This window comes from Oryza sativa, chromosome 7 (assembly GCF_034140825.1).
Source record: "Oryza sativa Japonica Group chromosome 7, ASM3414082v1".
NCBI classification, from domain to species: Eukaryota; Viridiplantae; Streptophyta; class Magnoliopsida; order Poales; family Poaceae; genus Oryza; species Oryza sativa.
In genome coordinates this window covers 3,378,590-3,398,927 of record NC_089041.1, presented here as the reverse complement: position 1 = coordinate 3,398,927, position 20,338 = coordinate 3,378,590, and the positions used below count along the sequence as shown (strand labels likewise).

The following is a 20,338-nucleotide window of genomic DNA, read 5'->3' as shown; positions in this document are numbered from 1 at the left end:
TTGCCTTTTTTTTTAAATGGAGGGAGTACTTGTCATGTGATGTGACTTCATTTTTTCCATAGAACCGTTGACTCCTCTACCCTAATGGGTAATAAAATAAATCACTTTAGTGGCTATAGGTACTTGATTATTAACTCTAATTCAATAAAGTCAACTAAAACATATTTCCTGATTTAATATTAAACAGGACGCGTGATAACCCCAACGGGCCCACAAATTAACTCTTTTGCATTTCAGTCCTTTGATCGTGATTAAGCCCCTACACTACATTTTAATTTGTACTTCTGTCCAAACTTTACAATAAGGACCACGTTATAGGAAAATATATCTCATAATACCCGTTGACCCACTCGGCAACCTAAATAAATGCTACAAACTGCATCTCTTTACTCTGAAAAACAAATATTCATCTCTTTCCTCCTTAACATAGAGATGGTGTCGTCGCTATGAAAGCCCGAATTCGATGGCGTCTCCATAGGAATGTCGTATTCTGTATTCAACACCTATCTTTAGGGAAGCTCAGATTCGAGGTTGTCTTCCTTATGTAATGCGGTTTAGATCGAGGCGGAGTGGGCCAATTAAAGTTGGCCAAAAGGCCCGCAGCCCAACAGCCTGGTCCATGGCACGAAGTTTTGGCCCGGCCTAGGCACGGCCCGACCCGACCGTTGGGCCATGCCTAGACCTCCTTCTCGACAGGACGTGCCAGCCCGGCACGACACGACCAGCGCTCCCGTAGGCCATAGCCCGGAGGTGGCCCACCCAAATAGATGAGGGAGGCAAAATAGACTTATTGTAGCCATATAAGGCACAACCGAAGGAAATGAGGGAGAGAAAAAAGACTTATTTCAGCTATATAACGCGTGACTCAAAGAGATGAGGGAGGCAAAATATACTTATTCCAAGGACAAGCACGATAGGTTGCTTTGGACCGACATGGCACAACCCGAGTTTTATTGGGACGTGCCTGAGCCGTAGGTACAGCCCATGGGCGGGCATGGCACAACACAACTAGTCGTGCCCAGGTGCGGGCCGTGCCGAATGGAGCTACATGGTGACAGGGCTACAATGGCTAAAGGATGAACTTGGGATGGCTTTTCCTGATCGCTAGCAAAGGCGTTTCGCTAACCTTATTTCGGGTGTGTTTAGTTCACATCAAAATTGGAAGTTTGATTGAAATTGGAACGATGTGACGGAAAAGTTTGAAGTTTATATGTGTAGGAAAGTTTTGATGTGATGGAAAAGTTAGAAGTTTGAAGAAAAAGTTGAGAACTAAACCAGGCCTTCTTCTTTTCTCACGACAGGCGTGGAGCTAACTAGTACTCCCTCCGTCGCATAATATAAGGGATTTTGAGTTTTTGCTTGCAACGTTTGACCACTCGTCTTATTCAAAAAATTCTGAAATTATTAATTATTTTATTTGTGACTTACTCTATTATCTACAGTACTTTAAGCACAACTTTTTCGTTTTTTATATTTGCAAAAAAAATTAAATAAGATGAGTGGTCAAACGTTGCAAGAAAAAAAACTAAAAATCGCTTATATTATAGCCTGTGGGACGGAGGGAGTACGTGAACAGAGGCAGCATCGAGGAGACGGGGGATGGTGATGGCCGCCGCCGCCGTAGCTTGGCGCGTTGGGTGCTGACATCAAGATGGAGAGGGCAAACAAGCAGTGCACGTGAGGTGCTTCTCGTAGTACTTGGATTTGCCATATGCTTCCTGGAGCATCGCCATTTCTTGTTGTCCGGCTGCCAGCATCACCCTGGCTTAAGGTCATCCACCCTCCGCTTATACTGCGTCGTAGCACCCCCACTACTCTCTCGCTAACCTCTATCTTTTCTTCCCAAGCTACCGGGCCCTCTGCAGGTAGTGCTAACACCCTACAAGGGCACTCCTTCCCTTCATAGTGGATTCCAAGGCTATGTGGATGTTTGAGCATAGAACTGAGGCCACGCATTGTACATTACAAGGGCACTTCTTTCCTTCACGAGAGTGGTTAGTTGGAAACTCTCTCAAAAGAACTCAGTTCTAATGACCCATTAGGGCCGCTGGGCTTATCCCATTTTTCTTATTTTTGTCTTATTTCAACTAGGGGCGATTCTACATTATGTTTTTTTTTGGGGCCTACGACACCTAATAAAATCTAGAACTTCAATATTACTACCTCCATATTTTAATGTATGACGTCATTGACTTTTTATCTAGTGTTTGATCATTCATTTTATTCAAAAAATTTATATAGTTATCATTTATTTTATTTTGACTTGATTCATCATCAAATGTTCTTTAAGCATGACATAAATATTTTCATATTTGCACAAGAGATTTGAATAAAACGAATGGTCAAATGTTAATTAAAAAGTCAACGGCGTCATACATTAAAATTAAAATACGGAGGGAGTAATTCATAATAATAAGAGTATAAGAATATGATACTAGTACATGTTTTAATAAGTATGCACGGGACACTGGATAATTATTTTTTTAGATTCTCACTGATTTTAACCCCAAAGGGCAAAGGCCCAGACCTAGGGGTGAAAACGGTACGGAAATTTCCGAAAATTCCGGCTACCGTTTCTAGTTTGCACCGACCGTTTCAGTCGGTATTGGTAATTGTCGGTATCGGAAATGGAAACGGTAATCTCTTCCGAAAATGGTAGCGGAAATGATATAGGGTGTTTTCCGACCGTTTTGTCGGTAACCGTTTTTTTATCGGTAATTTCCGTCAAATTTCCGACAAAATTCCGAAGAAGGAAGCCGGCTGGGCCTTGCTAGCAGGAGCAGCCCATTAGGCATTTAGGTCGGAAAGAAAAACCCTAGGGCGTCAGCCGGCGTGTCGCTTCTCCTTCTCATCCTCTCCCTGTCTTATGACTCTCGCGCTATCGCACAGCTCTTCGCCACGCCGCCGCCGCCACAACCACATGTCCATGCCGCCACACCGCCGCTTGCTAGTCCTAGCCGTCGCATCCTCGCGCCTCGCCGCGTCCCTTGCCGGAGAAGCAAGATGGCACCTGCCGGAGGAAAACGCCGCATCCTAGCTTCTGGATCTATCCGACGGCAACAACAGAGAAATGAGCATTGAGTTCGCCACCGTTGCGTTTGCCAGGTCCACTAGGTATAGGCGTATAGCTTGAATGCTTGAGCATGATTTTTTTACATGTACAGATGAATGCCTGAGCCTTAATGTTTTTTAGCACGATTTTCTGTTGATGTGCGAGCGTGATTTTTGCAGATGTACAGCTTAATCCTTGAGCATGTTTTTTTAAGATGTATAGCTTGAGCCTTGTGTTAATCGTTAATCACTTCCTCTTTTTTTAAATCTCAATCTGCTGCATCTGGAAGTGCAAGTGGAAGTCATCATGTGGGTGTGACTGCATCATCATCCTATTGTATGCTATAGCCACATTGATGTTGAAGTATCGTTGAACTTTGTTTATATTGTTTGTCGACCTTATTGTCAACTTATTAATCATCATATAACGGTGTTGTGTGGCAGCGTGATCATGCAAGGGTGAAATTATAAGGTCATCTTCATACATAGTTAAATGTGGGATGATACCACGGTTCGCTGTTTCCGACATGAATTTTCGACTTCCGACCGATAACAGTAGATTCCCGTTCCGATGGTTCCGTTTCCGATATACCGACATTACCGATATCGTTACCGTTTCCGAGTATACCGTTCCGATTCCATTTTCGAAAAAACAAAATAAAAATGGAAATGGTAGAGGGTTTTTCCGACCGTTTCCTAGCGTTTTCATCCCTACCCAGACCTACCACGTGGAAAAATATGAGTGCTTCTAGAAGACAAGAAAACGCCTTTGCTTACCGCAAGCGCAGCAGAACCACGCGACGTCATCGAATGCGTCTCCCACGGGCAGTACGGCCACGGCCACACCCTGCACGAGCCCAACAAAAGCCAGGGCCCTGGGTCTACGTCCATTCGTCAGTCAAGTTAATTATCAGCTGACCGTCCAGAAGGACAATAACAGTGTTGACATATTCAGAATATTCTGAACAAAGTGAAAATACCATGATAATCCATGCTTACAACTCTAGTTTAATTCAATTATAAATTCGCATAATATATAGTTGCCATCACGTTTCTGTTTGTTTCAGCTATGATTTATAAGCCGCATCCAATTTATAATTTAGAATTAATTTATGTGTTTTTCTTGAGAACACCCTACAAATGTAAATACTCATAAAGCATGCAGACTCACCTCTATAAACACATATGCACACTCTACCTACGTCATTACGAGTAGTTGTTGAGATTGATGAAGTCACCATAAACGTCTCGCTTTCAAGGGTATGTCGTCTACCACTAAATAATTAGCAGTAAATGGGAGTACCAGTGTCAAGTCTAAGGGTTGATTTTGGATGGGCTAGTTCCACCACAAATAACCTAAACAATTGAGCTACGCTCATTTCACGTGTGTTTTTTCATTGTTTTTTTTAATATAATTTGGTCTCTAAACCTTTAAACCGGTAATAAGAATAGAAATGTAAAAGCTTTATCCTAAGACTACTTTTCTATTTTTGCAAGTTGCAACGTTTATGTTTGCCATTGGATTATAAGCCGTGGTCCGTGGAAAAGAAGAAGAATCTTCTAAACTTATTTGCCATTTTTCTCACGTCTCTGCTTTTGGACTAGAAGAGTAAAAGCTTCCCTATTCTAGAAGGCATCTCGTTCTCTTCCAAGTTCCCTATATAATGGGCTCCACGTCTCGCTCTCACACCGCACCGACGCATCAGCTACCTTCTACGCATTAACGCAAACATCTGCACGACACGACACAAGCAATGGCGCCGGCGGCGGAGCCGTACGTGGTGGAGGACTGCCGCGGCGCGGTGCAGCTGATGAGCGACGGCACGGTGCGGCGCAGCGCCGAGCCGGCGTTCCACGTCGACCTGCCCGACGACGCCGACGCCGCCGTCGAGTGGAAGGACGTGACGTACGACGCCGAACACGACCTGAACGCGCGGCTGTACCGGCCGCGCCACCTCGGTGCCGCCAACGACGCGCGCGTCCCCGTCGTCGCCTACTTCCACGGCGGCGGCTTCTGCATCGGCTCCGGCCGGTGGCCCAACTTCCACGCCTGGTGCCTCCGCCTCGCCGCGGAGCTCCCCGCCGTCGTGCTGTCGTTCGACTACCGCCTCGCCCCGGAGCACCGCCTCCCCGCCGCGCAGGAGGACGGCGCCACGGCCATGGCGTGGGTGCGCGACAGCGCCGCGCGCGACCCGTGGCTCGCCGACGCCGCCGACTTCTCCCGGGTGTTCGTCGCCGGCGACTCGGCGGGCGGGAACATCACCCACCACATGGCGGTGCGGTTCGGGAAGGCCGGGCTCGGCCCGCAGGTCCGGCTGCGCGGGCACGTTCTCCTCATGCCGGCCATGGCGGGGGAGACGCGGACGCGCGCCGAGCTGGAGTGCCGCCCCGGCGCGTTCCTCACCGCCGAGATGAGCGACAGGTACGCGCGCCTCATCCTGCCGGGCGGCGCGACGAGGGACTACCCGGTGCTGAACCCCGCCGGGCCGGAGGCGCCGGGGCTGGAGGCGGTGGCGATGGCGCCGTCGCTCGTCGTGGCGGCGGAGCACGACATCCTCAGGGACCGGAACGAGCACTACGCGCGGCGGATGAGGGAGGAGTGGGGGAAGGAGGTGGCGTTCGTCGAGTTCGCCGGCGAGCAGCACGGCTTCTTCGAGGTGGATCCGTGGTCGGAGCGCGCCGACGAGCTCGTCCGCCTCATCCGCAGCTTCGTCGTCGAGCACATGGACTCGGAGTAGCAAAGCACTAGCTAGCTACATGATCAAAGATTAGTCAATTATTAAAAGTGATTTAGACTTTTTCTACATAATTGATGAGTTGAGAGCGATTTGTATTTGTTAGGTGTGTTTTGATCTTATCTTAGTTATTATTGATATGTTTCTTGGTAATTTGAGAATGAATCAATAATGGAATGCCACATGGATGGCAATGCTTCTTGATCAAATTTATTCGAGTGAAGACAGAAGAACAATATTTCTTTTTCTTTTAAAGAAAAACTGAGCATCCGGCTTTGTGGAGTGGTAATTGTTTTGTCGGGGCACTAACTAGTGGACTTATACATAAAGTTGTTCAAACATGATTTCACCGAGGCATGTAATTAAACAATAAGGGGATGCCGATTAGGTATTAGCAATGGGTAGTCCTAGGTCGTGCCCCTAGCGATGGCCGTTCGCTTTTCCATCGGCGCCGTCCCGTCCCCCTGCGATGGAACGCGTCCCTCTGCTGGGGGACGCGGCTCTCTCTGGTCCTCGCCAGCTTTTCGTGGGGAGACGCAGCCAGGCGTCGCGTTGAGTGTGTGTGGAGCTCGTGGGCACGGCATCGTCCCCCCAAATTTCTCTTTGCACACTCGCCTCACTCTCGCTCTCCTCTCGGTCTCGTCGCGCCGCGCCTACCACGGTTCCACGCCTTAGAGGGAGAGAGAGAGAAGAGAGAGGCGACGAAGACGACGGATCCGCGACGGCAACAACCGGATCCGGCCACCGCGCGTCGTGGCAGCCGTCGGCCGCCAGCCGGCGACGGGCGGAGAAGGCTTGGCGCGCCCATGCTCGCCGCCGAGGAGCACGAGGACGACGTCGTGGTGGTGGTCGTTGCACTCGGGAACGACGGCGACGCGACCCGGCCACCGCGCGCCTTGCCCGCCACCGCCGGCGCCGCGGGGGGCCAGATCCGCCCACTACGGCGCCGGATTTGGCACCCCCGACTGGCCACGGCGCGAGGCGGAGGATGCCAGGGAGGACGCCGATGGGAGAGAGGGGCGGCGGTGGACGCCGGAAATATTCCTCCATATTTGACGATTTATTGCAAATATCCCTCCCCCCTCCTACTTCATCTTGGTTTGAGATTCCCCCAATTGCTATTACTTGCCCATTTTCATTGCCGCAAACCCCACATGATAACACGACTATGGAGACGTGGTCACCACTCATATCGGCCAGGCATGGTAACATGATTGTGAAATCTCGGCTCAATCGCTCATGATGTTTAGCATTTCCTTGGACGGGTCATAAGTTTTCGCTCTTAGACATCGAGGTTGTTGAAAGATGAACTGTTATGCTTGTCTTATAGGGTTCAGCAGTGGCTTGTTTCTTTAACAGATTTAAAGATGAGCTCGGTATGACACTGTATCCTTGAGAAAAAAAAATGTGTATATCCATCAAGGAATGTGCTAAGTCATATAACACAAGCAAAAAACAGGCAAAAAAAAAAGAACAGCAGCAATTGCTAATTGGGGAGGAACAGCGGCAAACACACAGAAAGAGGTAAATTAGAGGGGGTATTTGCAACAAACATTTTATAGGGGGTAATCTTAAAGGTGACATTTGGAGTGGTTTTTGTAATTTTTCCTAAATAGAATGGCCTGCCACATTCAATTTTCTTGAGTTCCTCTGTTTGTTTAGAAAAACCAGTAGTAGCCTGTCTGAAGCCGGTAGTAATTAGTTGTCGGAACAAACGGCCGGAATACTTTAAAAGTTTATTTAAATTTCAAATTTATAATAATTTTGATAATTTCTCATAGAAGCATTTTGGCAACCGGTAGTCTTCTTGTTCTATGTCATGTAACAAGTTTTTGAAAGAGGTACACATAAATGACCAGTGTGGCATGATCTGATTAGAACATTGAACCCAAAAAAAATCCAAGCAGAAGCAGGCTGGGATTACCTCTTTCTGTGTCATTATCCTTATTTTTTTTAGATAATTGTCATTATCCTTATACTGCCATCGATCGTTGAGAAACTTCCCAAAAAAACACCGGAGCATCAGTTTCCAGAGATGACATAGCAGCATAATACGTGTAATGATAGTATACTACTGAACATAAGGAATTCTTTTTCTATATATAATTTAACTTAACCATTGGTACATGAGGGCAAAGAAGCTTCAAAGAAAAAAAATCGTATAGGAGCTCAAGAAATCATGAAAATTTCCAGTATTAATAGTGATGGCGCCATTGCTCTCTCTCCCTGCCATTCTTTATTTTATTTTTCTTACTAGTACTAGCAAATTAGCTGGCCAAACCAACAAGCCCAACCGAGTCAACACGCTCATGCATCTTTTACTCCGGTGAAATTAACATCTGGAGTCATTTTCATCAGATGATGATGCATTCATGCATACTAGTACTAAGATCTACAACCTACGAAGGATAAATTAAGACATAACATCACGACTTAGGCCGTGTTTAGATTCAAAATTTTTTATTCAAACTTCCAACTTTTCCATTGCATCAAATGTTTGGATATATGCATGGAGCATTAAATGTGGATAAAAAAATCAATTGTACACTTTGCATGTAAATCGCGAGACGAATCTTTTGAGCCTAATTACGCCATGATTTGACAATATGATGCTACAGTAAGCATTTCCTAATGACGGATTAATTAAGCTTAATAAATCCGTCTCGCGGTTTATAGACGAAATCTATAATTTATTTTGTTATTAGTCTACGTTTAATACTTCAAATGTGTGTCCGTATACTTAAAAAAGAAATTTGACACACGAACTAAACATAGCCTTATATAGAGTTATACTATCTCATATTGCATCAATTGCACAGTTTATATATGCATGCAAAGTTGCGAATGCATCTTCTTACTCCAAGTTCTGACGTTATTCAAATACAAGGTACTAGTATGAACTACTCAACATGGGCTACAGAATGTCAAGATGCTCAATACCTGATTTGCCTGATTCAGAATTGATCCTTACCCCCAAAAAAAAAATCAGTGATGCATAAACAACCTTTGTTGCTGATGCTAGAGAGCAAAATAGCCGGCTCTTATTACTGAAACCAGAATACAGGAAACAGCTCGTCTGGCGTGGTAAGCGTAAAGGCATAGCTAAAGACAAATTTCAGTGAGCACAGAACTGAGGACGTACAAAAACAGTACACAAGAGTTCCATGCTGCAAGGGATTATACTCAATTTAAAAATCATCTTCCAATTGCATTACATTCATAAAGGCCATCTCACATTTGTAATCTACTGAAAAGTATATGATAACTTTAGTAGATTTTTATAGCTAATTTAGCTTTGATGATATTGACCATTGTTGGTGCGACACACAGATTGACTACCGCTTGCACTTGGCTTTTGCCATTTTCTTCCTCTTCTTCTTCTCAGCCTTTGGGATCTTATCTTTGCGAGCTTCTCTCTTTTCTGCTTTTACTTTCTTCTTGTTTTCCTTCCGAGCAGCCTTCCTTTCCTCAGGTCCCACCTTCAAAATCTCATGCCATGAACCGTCTTCATCGGAACTAGTGCAAGATTCACTATGTTCCGAGGAGCACTTATTTTGCAGATCCAAAGGTTCTTCTGATTGTACTTGCTGGTTTTTGGTAGGCTCGTTTTTATTCCGCACAAATCCTAGCAATGGTTGGTTGTAAAGCTTATCCGCTGTTGGTTCATTCGCGAAGGATGGGCGTTGCATCAATGACATGTTGACAATATCTGCTTCGCATTGCTTCACATAATCCAGCGTCTATGAAATAGAATTAACAATCAAGCATCAGTAATTCAAACATACGCCATCATACAGCATGCAGCACAAACATTACAAACGAAACAAAATGAACACAACGTAATTACAAAATAGTGTAAGTCATAGATCTAGCAAAGATCACGGCCTATATATACTGTAGAGCAAAAGCATGTAGAACCAACAAAATAAATGTAGAGTTAAATATTGAATTATCCATGATTGATGAGTAACATAATGTTTAGTAAATAGAGATTTTTTGGCAAACTGTGCAAACAATGATATTAACTTATTCATTATCTTACCTGAACCAAGACTGTTGGGGTGATTTCATCGTCGTTTGCAACCATATCTCCATTTTCCAACATCTTTTGCTGAATCTAACATCACAACAAAATTGTTAATCCATCAGACATTCTGCCCATCATAAAGCAACATGATCAGGGCACATCTAGAACTCAGTGGCTATAGAAAGACTGAAAGGTGACATTGAGAAAATACCTTTTCCAGGTAATGATCAACATCTTCATCAGCAATATTTTGATCAATCACAAAATTAAATAGTTCTGTTACTGACATGACAGCAACACCACGTTTTTTAAAGAAGTCCTGCAAATAGCATCACACACATTTGAATATCACAACCTACGAATGTCTATGCAGTGTCAATTCAACTTCTACTCACAGTAACATGCAAGCAATCTTCCTTCAAGAATTCCAACGCTGAAGGATGATCAAGGTCAACGGACTGCGAAACATCAATGATATACAAGTGTCCCTGCACAAGGAGAATAAATGGTGGGAATCAGAGCCATTGATCTGAAAAAAAAAATGATGTTAAAAAATATAATAAACAGAGTTCAACTACCTCGAAATAAAGAATGTTGTATTCACTCAGATCACCATGGACCAGTTTGCATTTTTGGTAGAGTGTCCGCATTGTCGTAATTAACTGAAAAAGAAGTTGCATATGGGAAAACTGAAGGTGTTATACACATAAAAAATACACTAAACAGTTCCCTTACGAAAAAACAATAAGTGCATATTGCAGGAGTACTTATGCTCCCATTGTTCTAGAGGCAACACCTTAATCTGCCGAACTTTTCTGAATACTTGACAGTAAAGATACAATAGTGTCCATGGGCATGAGCAAATGAAGGATATATGCTACTGCTTGGATATCAGGGGAAAAACTATGCAAAAGAGTTTTCATGCATGAACATTATCACCACACATTTTGCATGATAGCACATCAAAATGAAGTGGGCATTTAATTAGGTTCAAACCCAAAAAACAATGCTGAACATGTTGCTAATAGAGACTCTCCTAGATCCACGGCCCTACTACCCACTTAAACCTTTCCAGATTTCTAGGAACTGAGGAAAATACGGCCTTGTCTTCAGCTGTCACATTGCATTCACATTAGTGCGTATTTATTATCTGTAAATAGATACAAACAATCCTTTCTACATGACATTATGATAGGATGTGAAGAATTCAATGTCAATGCGTCATCAGACACAATTGATGACAGCCACTGCGTGTTGTACATGGATACAGCAAGTTTTCTATCCTGGGTAAGAAGCAATGTAATATAGAGCAGATGGATCTATTACAGATTTACAATTAATATGAACTACAATATTATCTTTATCTTCACAAGATACGTCATGTACCTCAAAATAACTTTCACGCAACTTATCATCAGATAAAGCAGCATCCTTGAGACGAGGAGCAGCCCAACCTCCTTTTCCTGAAGGAAAACCAAATCGAATTACAAGATGTACTGAATTATTGATAATTCCATAGAATTGACAAATGTTAACAAGCATCCAAATTTTACCCTTTTTATAGATAGAGAAGTTGACAAGCATCCAATTGACAAATGTTAAAACACAAGTTTTACCTATAAATTCCATCACCAGTACATGAAGCCTCAGGAGCAATGGTTTTGGGCATCGGATTCCAGCTGCTCCAACTCTGAAACAATGGTAACAATAAGCATATGAAATTCAAATAATCAACTATTGTATTTGCATAGGATTGTTCCTGTTGAACAATTGAAAACATTTGGCTAAACCAAAACAGAAATAAGTTTGTCTCTAATTGCATCCCTTTATAACACAAAAAATAATTCAGGCAACAGAAGAATCCCGTTGAAAGAAGAAAATTTACTGAGTAAAGCATGAATGATGCAAAAATGAGAAGAATCTCACCGTAAAAGATTTCTCATTTCCTTTTCAGCCCAGGTCTTCACCATTTTCCGAGGATTATGCTTGCAGTAACCATGTCTAAAGCGGTAATCTCCATGGACATATCGGTCTCTATCCCTGCAAGAAGAGAATAATGTAGTTTGTTCACATGCAAGTTATTTTTAGAACAAGTTGTTTTAGTAAAACTAGAAAACACAGAACATATCCATAATCAACATATCTGCAGTAGCTGTCAAAAAGTACCCTGTTACAAAAGAATACGTAGATAGATCTATGCCTTACTTAAAAACAAGGACAGATGTTTTATAGACTTTGATCGCTAACTCCTGGCCATCAGCCTTTGATGCATGATAGACATTTGCCTGCATAGAGAAAAGAAAATTGCACTTGCAGTCCAGGCCAGATTCTGTATCTTTTGTATACAGCTAAAGTGCTCTATACTATGTATATATTCTCAACATGCTTTCTTATCCACATACGAAAGTAAATTGCAAATAGCAGAAAGCAATGTCAATAAGATATGCAGTTGAACTAAAAAAATACCTCTTTCCCTGTAGAAATGCACCCATTTATGGTATTAAAAACCCCCCGGTTTAACATCTTGAACAGAACCATGCGTGTTCTTGGATCAATAGCCTGCATGTGAACAAACAAAATCCCGTCTAGTTGTCAAAAATCATTTCACAAAAATATCATCAATCATATAAGTCAAAACATGTTATCACTTTTCTAGAAGATCATAACTTTCTCTAGATAGGATACAAGAGATAGATGCTGCAGCTATAACCACTGAAAATTTCATTGAATCATAACCTCAAAAATAAGAAAATCACATGGCTAAGAGAGCATTCTTATGGATATCAAGCACACAAAGATTATAAGTATTAATGGATGACATATAAAGGAGAAATGAAAATATGAGATAATATGCTAGTTAACAACATTATAGCAAATGCACTAGGCATTAAGTCAGTGTTGTTCAAGCTTATATTAAAAACTACTGCCTACCAACCTTGTGAACACAACAGGCCATAAAAAAAATACATCTTAGGAACTTCCTACCAAAGCAGTCAATTGCACTAGAGCGATTTTCTTGAATGATACAGTCCAAATTATTGTCCATGCGGTACAGCTAAACAAGGCATTATATAATATATAACACACGGAGTTGGTGTACACATAATAAGAGCAAACTCGGATGAACAGAGATGGATGCTTTTTTAGTTTGCTATTAAACACAAAAGGGGGCAGAAGTGCAGGCAGCACATAGTAAATTTAAGAAGCACAAGAGTGAAATGGATACAACCTACTAAGAAAATGTGTATACCTGTTCTACTGTAGCACGATCAGCCTTCTCTGTGTTCCTTGTTTTCCCAATTGCCGTCTCCCTTATGCTGTCCCTTATCGCAGTCGTCACTGAATTTGACATCCCCACGTTCATTCTACCTTCCCATTCCTGGACAATTCAAAATTCACCACATTGCATTTCAGCACAACTTCACAAAGTACCACAACACACAGGTGAACAAGCATTCCTCACACTCGCACAACGCGCACACGCACACAGGTAAGCACTCCGATTTGCTACAGGGCTAAGCACCGCAGTTTTTTTTTTACTGCAAAGTTACATGAAATCAAGTTGAACAATACGGGGTTCTAGGATGAATGGATTGTCTAAATTCCAAAACAAAACAATATACTCCAAAATTTATAACGTAATTGCATACACTAATCGCTTGCAAAGTGAAATTACGCAAACATGGGATCATCACATAAGCAGGCCCAGTGAAAAATTGGAGTGTGCAACCAACACAAAGCACGAGGCACCGACTACTACGAGGCGAGAGAGAGAGGAGTTGGAAGCTGCATACCTCCAGGGGTGTGGCGCGGATGTGCGAGGCGAGCTTCTGCGTGCGGTTGGAGATCGGCTGGAACGGGCGGGACAGCACCCCGCCGTGCGCGTTCGGCCTCCGCGCCGCGGCGGCGCCTCCTGCCGCCGTGAAGGCGGCCGCTGGCCGGCCGGAGCCGTCGGGGCCCTCCGCGGCGTCGAGCCAGTCGAGCGCATCGGCCACGTCGGAGTCCGACCACTCCTCTTCATCCTCCTCCTCCTCCACCTCCTCCTGATCCTTACTCTCGGCCACCTCGACTGGCCTCACCGTCGCTTCCTCCTCCTCCTCCTCGTCGGCGTCGGCGAAGCGGCTATCCACCTCGGGAAGGTACACGGCGGCGGCGGCGGCGGCGGTCGCCATGGTTGAAGCAAAACCCTGGAACGGTCGTGGCAACACGCGGGGGATTACGCATATGGGCTTACTACTACTTATCGTGGCCGTATGGTGGGCCCTAATGGGCTACGGCCTTTCTCTTGTGGGCCTTAATATCGGCCCTTCTATATAGATTTTGGGCTTAATTTTTCCAGCCTGTACACATGAGTTACACCGAAAATTCGTGGAAAATAAATTATATCACCGAAATTTTGACGAGTTTCGGAGAAAGTTAGAGAAAGTAACTGGTCTCTTTCTCTTCTGCTATTATATATCACCAGTGGCGGGCCCAGGTTTTTGAACTTGTGTATTCGAAATGAGAAGGGGTAAAAAAAATTGTTCATACACCTAAAAGCCTAAACATATCAAAGTGCCAACATAATAACATATGAAATACAAAAATGAAAGAAAATGATAAATTAGGAAGAAATCTTACAATTTAGAGATTAACTTTTCGACGCTTGATATTTTGAAAATAATCGATGATGTCCTTGTCCTTAGCTTGCAAATTGAATTTTTTTTAATGAAGCCCCATCTTGTTTCTCCAAAAAAGAGTTTAAATCAACAGCTGGCCCTTCTTCGTCTTCATGTTTCAGTTCTGAAAATTAAACAAATTTGATAATATGGTATGAACTATGAACTACCGTCCAGTGTCCACTAGACCACTACAAACTAAGCAAGCAAGTACACTCTCACTAAATCAGTGAATTGCAGCTCCCAATCCTAAAATTTTCACTACATTTATTCAAATTTGTGTACTCACTAAATCAGTGAATTGCAGCTCCCAATCCTAAAATCTTCACTACATTTATTCAAATTTTGTGCATGTACAGATTTAGTCACTCACTGTGTTGTCACTGTTGTGCTGCTCCTGTCCTGCGCGGCTTGCTGTTGCTGTCCTGCTCCTGCTTCTGCGGTCCTGCCCTGCGCGGCTGAGCCGGTCAGCCGGCCAGGCCAGGTGCCGGCAGCCCTCAGTGGCGCAGCCGCCTACCGCCCTGCGCCCGGCGCGGCGCCCCACATCCCACGACCACGAGCACGAGGGCACGAGTCGCGCGGCCGGGCCGGCGCCACAAGCCCCGCCTGCTCGGCGGCGCGCCGCCAGCCGCACGCCTGCGCAACTGTCGGGATGGATGGGGAGGCGAATTAGGGTTAGATGGGAGGGGAATTGGGGATATGTCGAAATGGGCTGAGATGCAAGGTTGACAACGGCCCAATTAGACCGCGGGCTGAGAGGAAAGGGGGAGGGGAGTGGGAAGTTTTGGCCCAATAGAGAAGAAATGGTGAAATAAGGTCCAATATGAGCAGTTTAAGGTTTCTTTTTTAATTTTTTAAATACATATACGAACTATAGAGTATATATACCTATTTTTTGTCCAAAAATCTTGCGTATACATCTGAATACCCTTGAATATACACTGGGCCCGCCCCTGTATATCACCACGTGCCAACTACCAAACATTTTTCATTGAGGAGGAGACCTTTTTCTTTTTTTTTCTCTATCTTAGATTTGTTAATCGTGTTTGAATTACAAAATTGTTTGCTAAGTTTTTTTTTTTTGAGGTAGCTAGCCGGGTACGTCTATACTCTATATGCCGTACGTTATCTCAGCCTGAGTGACAGAGTGAGAGTGGCGATACAGGACAAGACAGTCATACTCTACGAAAATCCGCAAGACAAAAGACAGCGTTTGCTTGGCTCGTATTCTACCACTGAATTGCACCGAGTTTACACATTTGGCCGAATACTAATAAATTCTACCTTTCTTGAAAAATTGAAATTAAACCAAATCAATTTACCACCTTATGTCTGTGGACTGTGGCTGCCGTAAGCCCGTAACGCGACGTGGAAAGCACAAACATAACACAGCTAACATAGCTGCATTAACCATTAACCAATTGATGATTAACTTTTCTTTTTGGTTTAATACGGAGTACACCAAATCATCCAATTTTAGGCTGAGTTTGTTTCTGCAAACTGGGCAAGCAACTCTCTCATATTCTATTAGCATATTTTCCCTAACTGCTAAACATTGTATTTTACATAATAGAATTTCTACATAAAAGTTTTAGAAAACAAAATAATTTTTTTTAAGCTTATAGTAATTAATATTTAATTAATAGTATGTGCTAATGATATAGTAGTATCTCATTTTAGTGCTAGTGAGTGATAGAGTTTAATCTTGTCATTAATTAGAATATATGCATGGTTCTATTTTGTTTACATGTAGTATAGGTCACTGCATATTTAGTTTGGCTCCAGCTCATTGGCGAGATGCCGACGTGCCGTGCGATGCGGTGGTGCGAGAATGGAGCAAACAACGTTCATGAAGACCAAGCTCAACTGCATGTGGAGTGCTGCGAGAAGTAGCCGAATTGCAAGAAAGGCAAGGTCAGTATTAGCCGAGTGAATCGGTCCTAGCTGTGCATGAGATTTAGTTGTTGCTAGTGATTAGCTGCATGTGCTGCGATTAGTGGTAATCATGTAAAGGGATTTCTTGGCAAATAAGTAGGATTAGTTAGTTACTTAGTGCATGGGCATCCCACGTTTGTGTGCATGGCGTGAGTTGTGGCTTAGTGGGTTTGGCCATTGTTATCTCTTTGCATGTACTGAGTCTATATAAACAAGAAAACGATGTGAGCTAGTTGGCTGCGTCAACCAAAAGCTTGAGTGTGTTCTTTCAGTTCTTCTGTGAGTGTGTCCACGAGAAAGAAAATTTGAGTGTTTGTGATTAACACCTAGAGAGTGAGGAGAGATTCCTAACAGTGAGCTCGCACAAATAGTTCTAATCAAATCCAAGCTATCCAAACGGCACATTCCAAAGCTTAACCCGCGTAATTCCATTAGCTTCCCGAGCGCGCGCGCGCGCGTCGACCGGCTTCACCTGCACGCTCCCATGGATCCTATCGCCACCGCCTCTTGGCCGTCGACGTCGGCGTCGTCGTGGCCGCGGTCGGTGAGGCGCCGCGTGCCGGAGGCGGAGGAGGAGAGGGAGCTCGGGCGGCGGGTGGAGGAGATGGAGGAGGCGGTGGAGCGGCTGCGGGCGGAGAAGGAGGCGGCCGAGGCGGAGGAGCGGGACCTCCGCGCCGAGCTGGACGCGGAGCGCGCCGCGGCGGAGACGGCGGCGAGCGAGGCGATGCTGATGATCGAGCGGCTGCAGCGGGAGAAGGCCGCCGCGCTCTTGGAGGCCCGCCACTTCCGCCGCCTCGCCGACGGCCGCGCCGACCGCGACGGGGAGCTCCAGGACGAGCTCGCCTCCCTCTCCGCGCTCGCCGCCTCCTACCTCTCCCTCCTCCACGCCCACGGCATCGACCCCGACGACGACGACGGAAGCAACCAGCAAGAGCAGCTGCAGCCTCCCGTCGAACACCTGGACGCGGAGGCAGACAGGGAGAGCCGCTCGGTGGTTGCGTCGCCGCCTCCGTCGGAGAAGGTGTTCGCGTACGCGGCCGCGACGGCGCCGGCCGCGGATTGCGGCGCCGAGGTGACGGAGAATCTGTACGCGAGGGTGGAGGCGCTCGAGGTGGACTGGTCGGCGATGCGGAGGGAGGTGGCGGCGCTGCGGGCGGAGCGCGCGCAGGCGGTGCTGGCGAGGGAGGTGGCGCGGAGGCTGTGCCGGGAGGCGGCGGTGGCCGGCGAGAGGGGCGCCGTCGCCGTGGCGGCGGAGAGGCCGAGGTTCTCGGTGCTCGCCGTTTGCAAGGTAGAATTTCAGCTCTGTGCATTTGTATTGGATGATCAATCTTGTCTTGCTTAATTAATGTTCTGAACAAAGCACTTCTGGCTCTTAAATGGATAAAACTTGTTCAAATTTTGCCTGATTTCACTGAGCTGTTATTCGCCATGTTGTACACTTTTAAAATGTTGGCCTTAAATCCCTTAAAAAAAATGTTGGCCTTAAATAAAAGTTCCCTTTCATGCTCAAATCAAAATGGTGTTTTAAGTAGTATTGGAGGATAAATGTTATGGGTTTGTAGGAACATTTTGGTTGCAACCGAACACCGTCAAAATACTATTCAAAATGTCAACTGCCAACAATTTATAGGGCACATTTTGGCTTCAAATCAAAATGGTCCTTAATTCTCCTGCCTTGCAATAACTTCGAAATTTTGGTTTCGGCTAGTTGATGTAGGCCGTGTTTAGATTCAAACTTTTTTCTTCAAACTTTCAACTTTTTTCAACTTTTCTATCACATCAAATGTTTAAACACATGTATGGAGCATTAAATGTGGATGACAAAAAAAGCAATTACATAGTTTGCATGTAAATCGCGAGACGAATCTTTTGAGCCTAATTACGTCATGATTTAACAATGTGGTGCTACAGTAAACATTTGCTAATGACGGATTAATTAGGCTTAATAGGTTCGTCTCGCAGTTTACAAACGGAATCTGTAATTTGTTTTGTTATTAGTTTACGTTTAATATTTTAAATGTGTGTCCATAAACTTAAAAAAAATTAGCACACGAACTAAACATAGCCGTAATTATTAAACATGGAGTGGTTAACTGTAGTCGTTATTGTGTCAGCAATTGCATAGTAGACGTGTTGACTGTCAAGATCATTTCCTCGAACCATTTTTGGTTGACTTGTTCCAAAAGGCATAGAGCCTCGCAGGGATTATTCCTGTTGTTTAATCCACTTTGTGTGTCCTCCTAATGCCAAGTCAGAGCTTTTGACATAATCTGAATAGGATCACTAAACAGGATGCTGTGTGCATGTTGGCTAGCATATTTTCTCCAAGATTATTTCATTTTTGTTTGGTGCAATACGTCATGTATTTTCTGAACAAGTCTGTCATAGCGTTACGCAAGTACGGTTCATTTTACAGTGGATTTCGCCTTAAGGCCTTGAATTTCGTTGTTGCTCTGCTAATGTTGAAATGTTCAATATACTTGGTGGATTATTATGCTATGTATTGCTCTGCAAACCAATGGTTTCTGAACTTTTCATTTCACTTCCATGCTACAGCTTTTACAGCTTCGTTAGTTCAAATTATAAATTGATCATTCCAATGAAGGGTGTGTTTAGTTCACGCCAAAATTGAAAGTTTAGCTGAAATTGAAACGATGTGATGAAAAAGTTAAAAGTTTGTGTGCATAGGAAAGTTTTGATGTGGTGGAAAAGTTAGAAGTTTGAAGAAAAATTTTAGAACTAAACTCGGTCTAAGTATCCTGCTATGCTATTCTAAATTCTAGTACTATATATGCAATAGTTCAATGCCACATCCGCTTCCAACCTGAAATTATCACTCGAGAAATGATAAGGAAAATGTTCTTTGCTGCTGTAGTCTTTTCTGCATTAGAAATGTGCTCTTGAATTAAACTTAATTTTCTACTGCCTCCAGAAACCGGCAAGTCTGGCAACATTTACGATTCCATCTCTCTAATAGTAATATCACCCCTTAAATCATTTTCACTTTTACAGTGGATTTCCTTCATAATCTTCAGGAGAAAGAGATGTCATACTGCCAGGTACGTAAGAGGCTTTTATGACTTCTGTTTCGCCTGTTTCTTTGTATACTTCAGGAGAAAGAGTCTGACTGTCAGTAGCAGTGTCGGATGAACATCGTGAGCTTATTATGCAAAGCAAATTTTGTCAAATCTCAGGTTTACGTTCAGCTTGTCGACTACGCTTCTCTGCCTGCTTCTACTCGTCGACAAATCCGTCCCGCTGCATCGACGACGACGGCCACAAATGTGACATGTATTCCTTTAAAAAAAAACATATGTGACATGTACAACTAATACACGACGCAGTTCAAACGACCAAGTTCAGAAATCAGAACATAGCAGTTTTCTCAATTGTAAAGCCAAACTGATGAACTCCTGTAAAATTTGATAACTTTTACGGTGCAATTAACTAGACTGATAAATTATAGCGTAAAAGTTCTCGTACCGTTTCTGTCTTCTAGCCAATAATTTACTGCTACCTCCACTTCATGTTATAAGTTGTTTTACCTTTTTCTAAGTTAATGTTTTTTACTTTGGTAAAATTTTTAAAAATACAATATTTTTTAACATAAAATAAAGAAACTATTAAAATATATTCAATGTTAAATTTAACAAAACTATTTGTGCTATAAATATTACTATTTTTTTATAAAATTGATCAACCTCAAAAGTTTAATTTTTATAAAATTGATTAACCTTAAAGTTTAATTTTAAAAAGTTAAAGTGATTTATAATATAAAATGGATGAAGTAATAATAGGCCTAGTGGCGGAAACAGGGGTAGGGTAGCTAGGGCTACTGCCCTACTCCTAAACCTAAATTTCCACTAAAATTTATATTTTAAAATCTCAAAACATATAAGATGAAGATAAATTATGTAAATTATACTAGTTGA

General features: G+C 43.6%; 3 protein-coding genes across 4 annotated transcripts; 2 read left to right on the top strand and 1 right to left on the bottom strand.

The window, feature by feature from the left end:
- The first annotated feature begins 4,460 nt into the window (after positions 1-4,460).
- LOC4342460 (carboxylesterase 15) lies at positions 4,461-5,995 on the top strand. The gene has a single exon (XM_015789788.3). It carries the CDS (start codon positions 4,806-4,808, stop codon positions 5,787-5,789), a length of 984 nt encoding a protein of 327 aa, XP_015645274.1. The 5' UTR covers positions 4,461-4,805; the 3' UTR covers positions 5,790-5,995.
- Positions 5,996-8,951: 2,956 nt separating this feature from the next.
- On the bottom strand, positions 8,952-15,142 carry LOC4342459 (uncharacterized). Of its 2 annotated transcripts, XM_015792189.3 has the most exons (14): positions 14,845-15,142; positions 14,434-14,595; positions 13,608-14,000; positions 13,064-13,192; positions 12,280-12,372; positions 12,019-12,098; positions 11,740-11,853; positions 11,430-11,503; positions 11,200-11,276; positions 10,392-10,475; positions 10,209-10,301; positions 10,025-10,132; positions 9,829-9,903; positions 8,952-9,526 (listed from the first exon to the last, which is right to left on the bottom strand). In XM_015792189.3, the coding sequence occupies exons 3-14, from the start codon at positions 13,983-13,985 to the stop codon at positions 9,122-9,124; spliced, it is 1,710 nt and encodes a 569-aa protein (XP_015647675.1). In that variant the 5' UTR covers positions 13,986-14,000; positions 14,434-14,595; positions 14,845-15,142; the 3' UTR covers positions 8,952-9,121. The 2 variants fall into 2 exon arrangements, with proteins under 2 accessions (XP_015647675.1, XP_066168723.1); XM_066312626.1 differs by lacking the exon at positions 14,434-14,595.
- Positions 15,143-16,748: 1,606 nt separating this feature from the next.
- LOC107277857 (myosin-binding protein 7) lies at positions 16,749-19,885 on the top strand. Its single transcript, XM_015790838.3, has 3 exons — positions 16,749-17,694; positions 19,419-19,465; positions 19,601-19,885. Exons 1-3 carry the CDS (start codon positions 16,891-16,893, stop codon positions 19,692-19,694), a joined length of 945 nt encoding a protein of 314 aa, XP_015646324.1. The 5' UTR covers positions 16,749-16,890; the 3' UTR covers positions 19,695-19,885.
- The last annotated feature ends 453 nt before the right edge of the window (positions 19,886-20,338 follow it).

What these genes read in the sequence shown, in the direction of transcription:
- LOC4342460 (XM_015789788.3), top strand. Translation starts at nt 4,806, where the DNA reads ATGGCGCCGGCGGCGGAGCCGTACGTGGTGGAGGACTGCCGCGGCGCG.
- LOC4342459 (XM_015792189.3), bottom strand. Translation starts at nt 13,985, where the DNA reads ATGGCGACCGCCGCCGCCGCCGCCGCCGTGTACCTTCCCGAGGTGGAT. An exon ending in GCATTTCTACAGGGAAAGAG is followed by an intron (nt 12,099 to 12,279) that starts GTATTTTTTTAG and finishes TTCTCTATGCAG; the next exon opens with GCAAATGTCTATCATGCATC. An exon ending in ACAACATTCTTTATTTCGAG is followed by an intron (nt 10,302 to 10,391) that starts GTAGTTGAACTC and finishes CTCCTTGTGCAG; the next exon opens with GGACACTTGTATATCATTGA.
- LOC107277857 (XM_015790838.3), top strand. Translation starts at nt 16,891, where the DNA reads ATGGATCCTATCGCCACCGCCTCTTGGCCGTCGACGTCGGCGTCGTCG. An exon ending in CGGTGCTCGCCGTTTGCAAG is followed by an intron (nt 17,695 to 19,418) that starts GTAGAATTTCAG and finishes TCACTTTTACAG; the next exon opens with TGGATTTCCTTCATAATCTT. An exon ending in AAGAGATGTCATACTGCCAG is followed by an intron (nt 19,466 to 19,600) that starts GTACGTAAGAGG and finishes GTCAAATCTCAG; the next exon opens with GTTTACGTTCAGCTTGTCGA.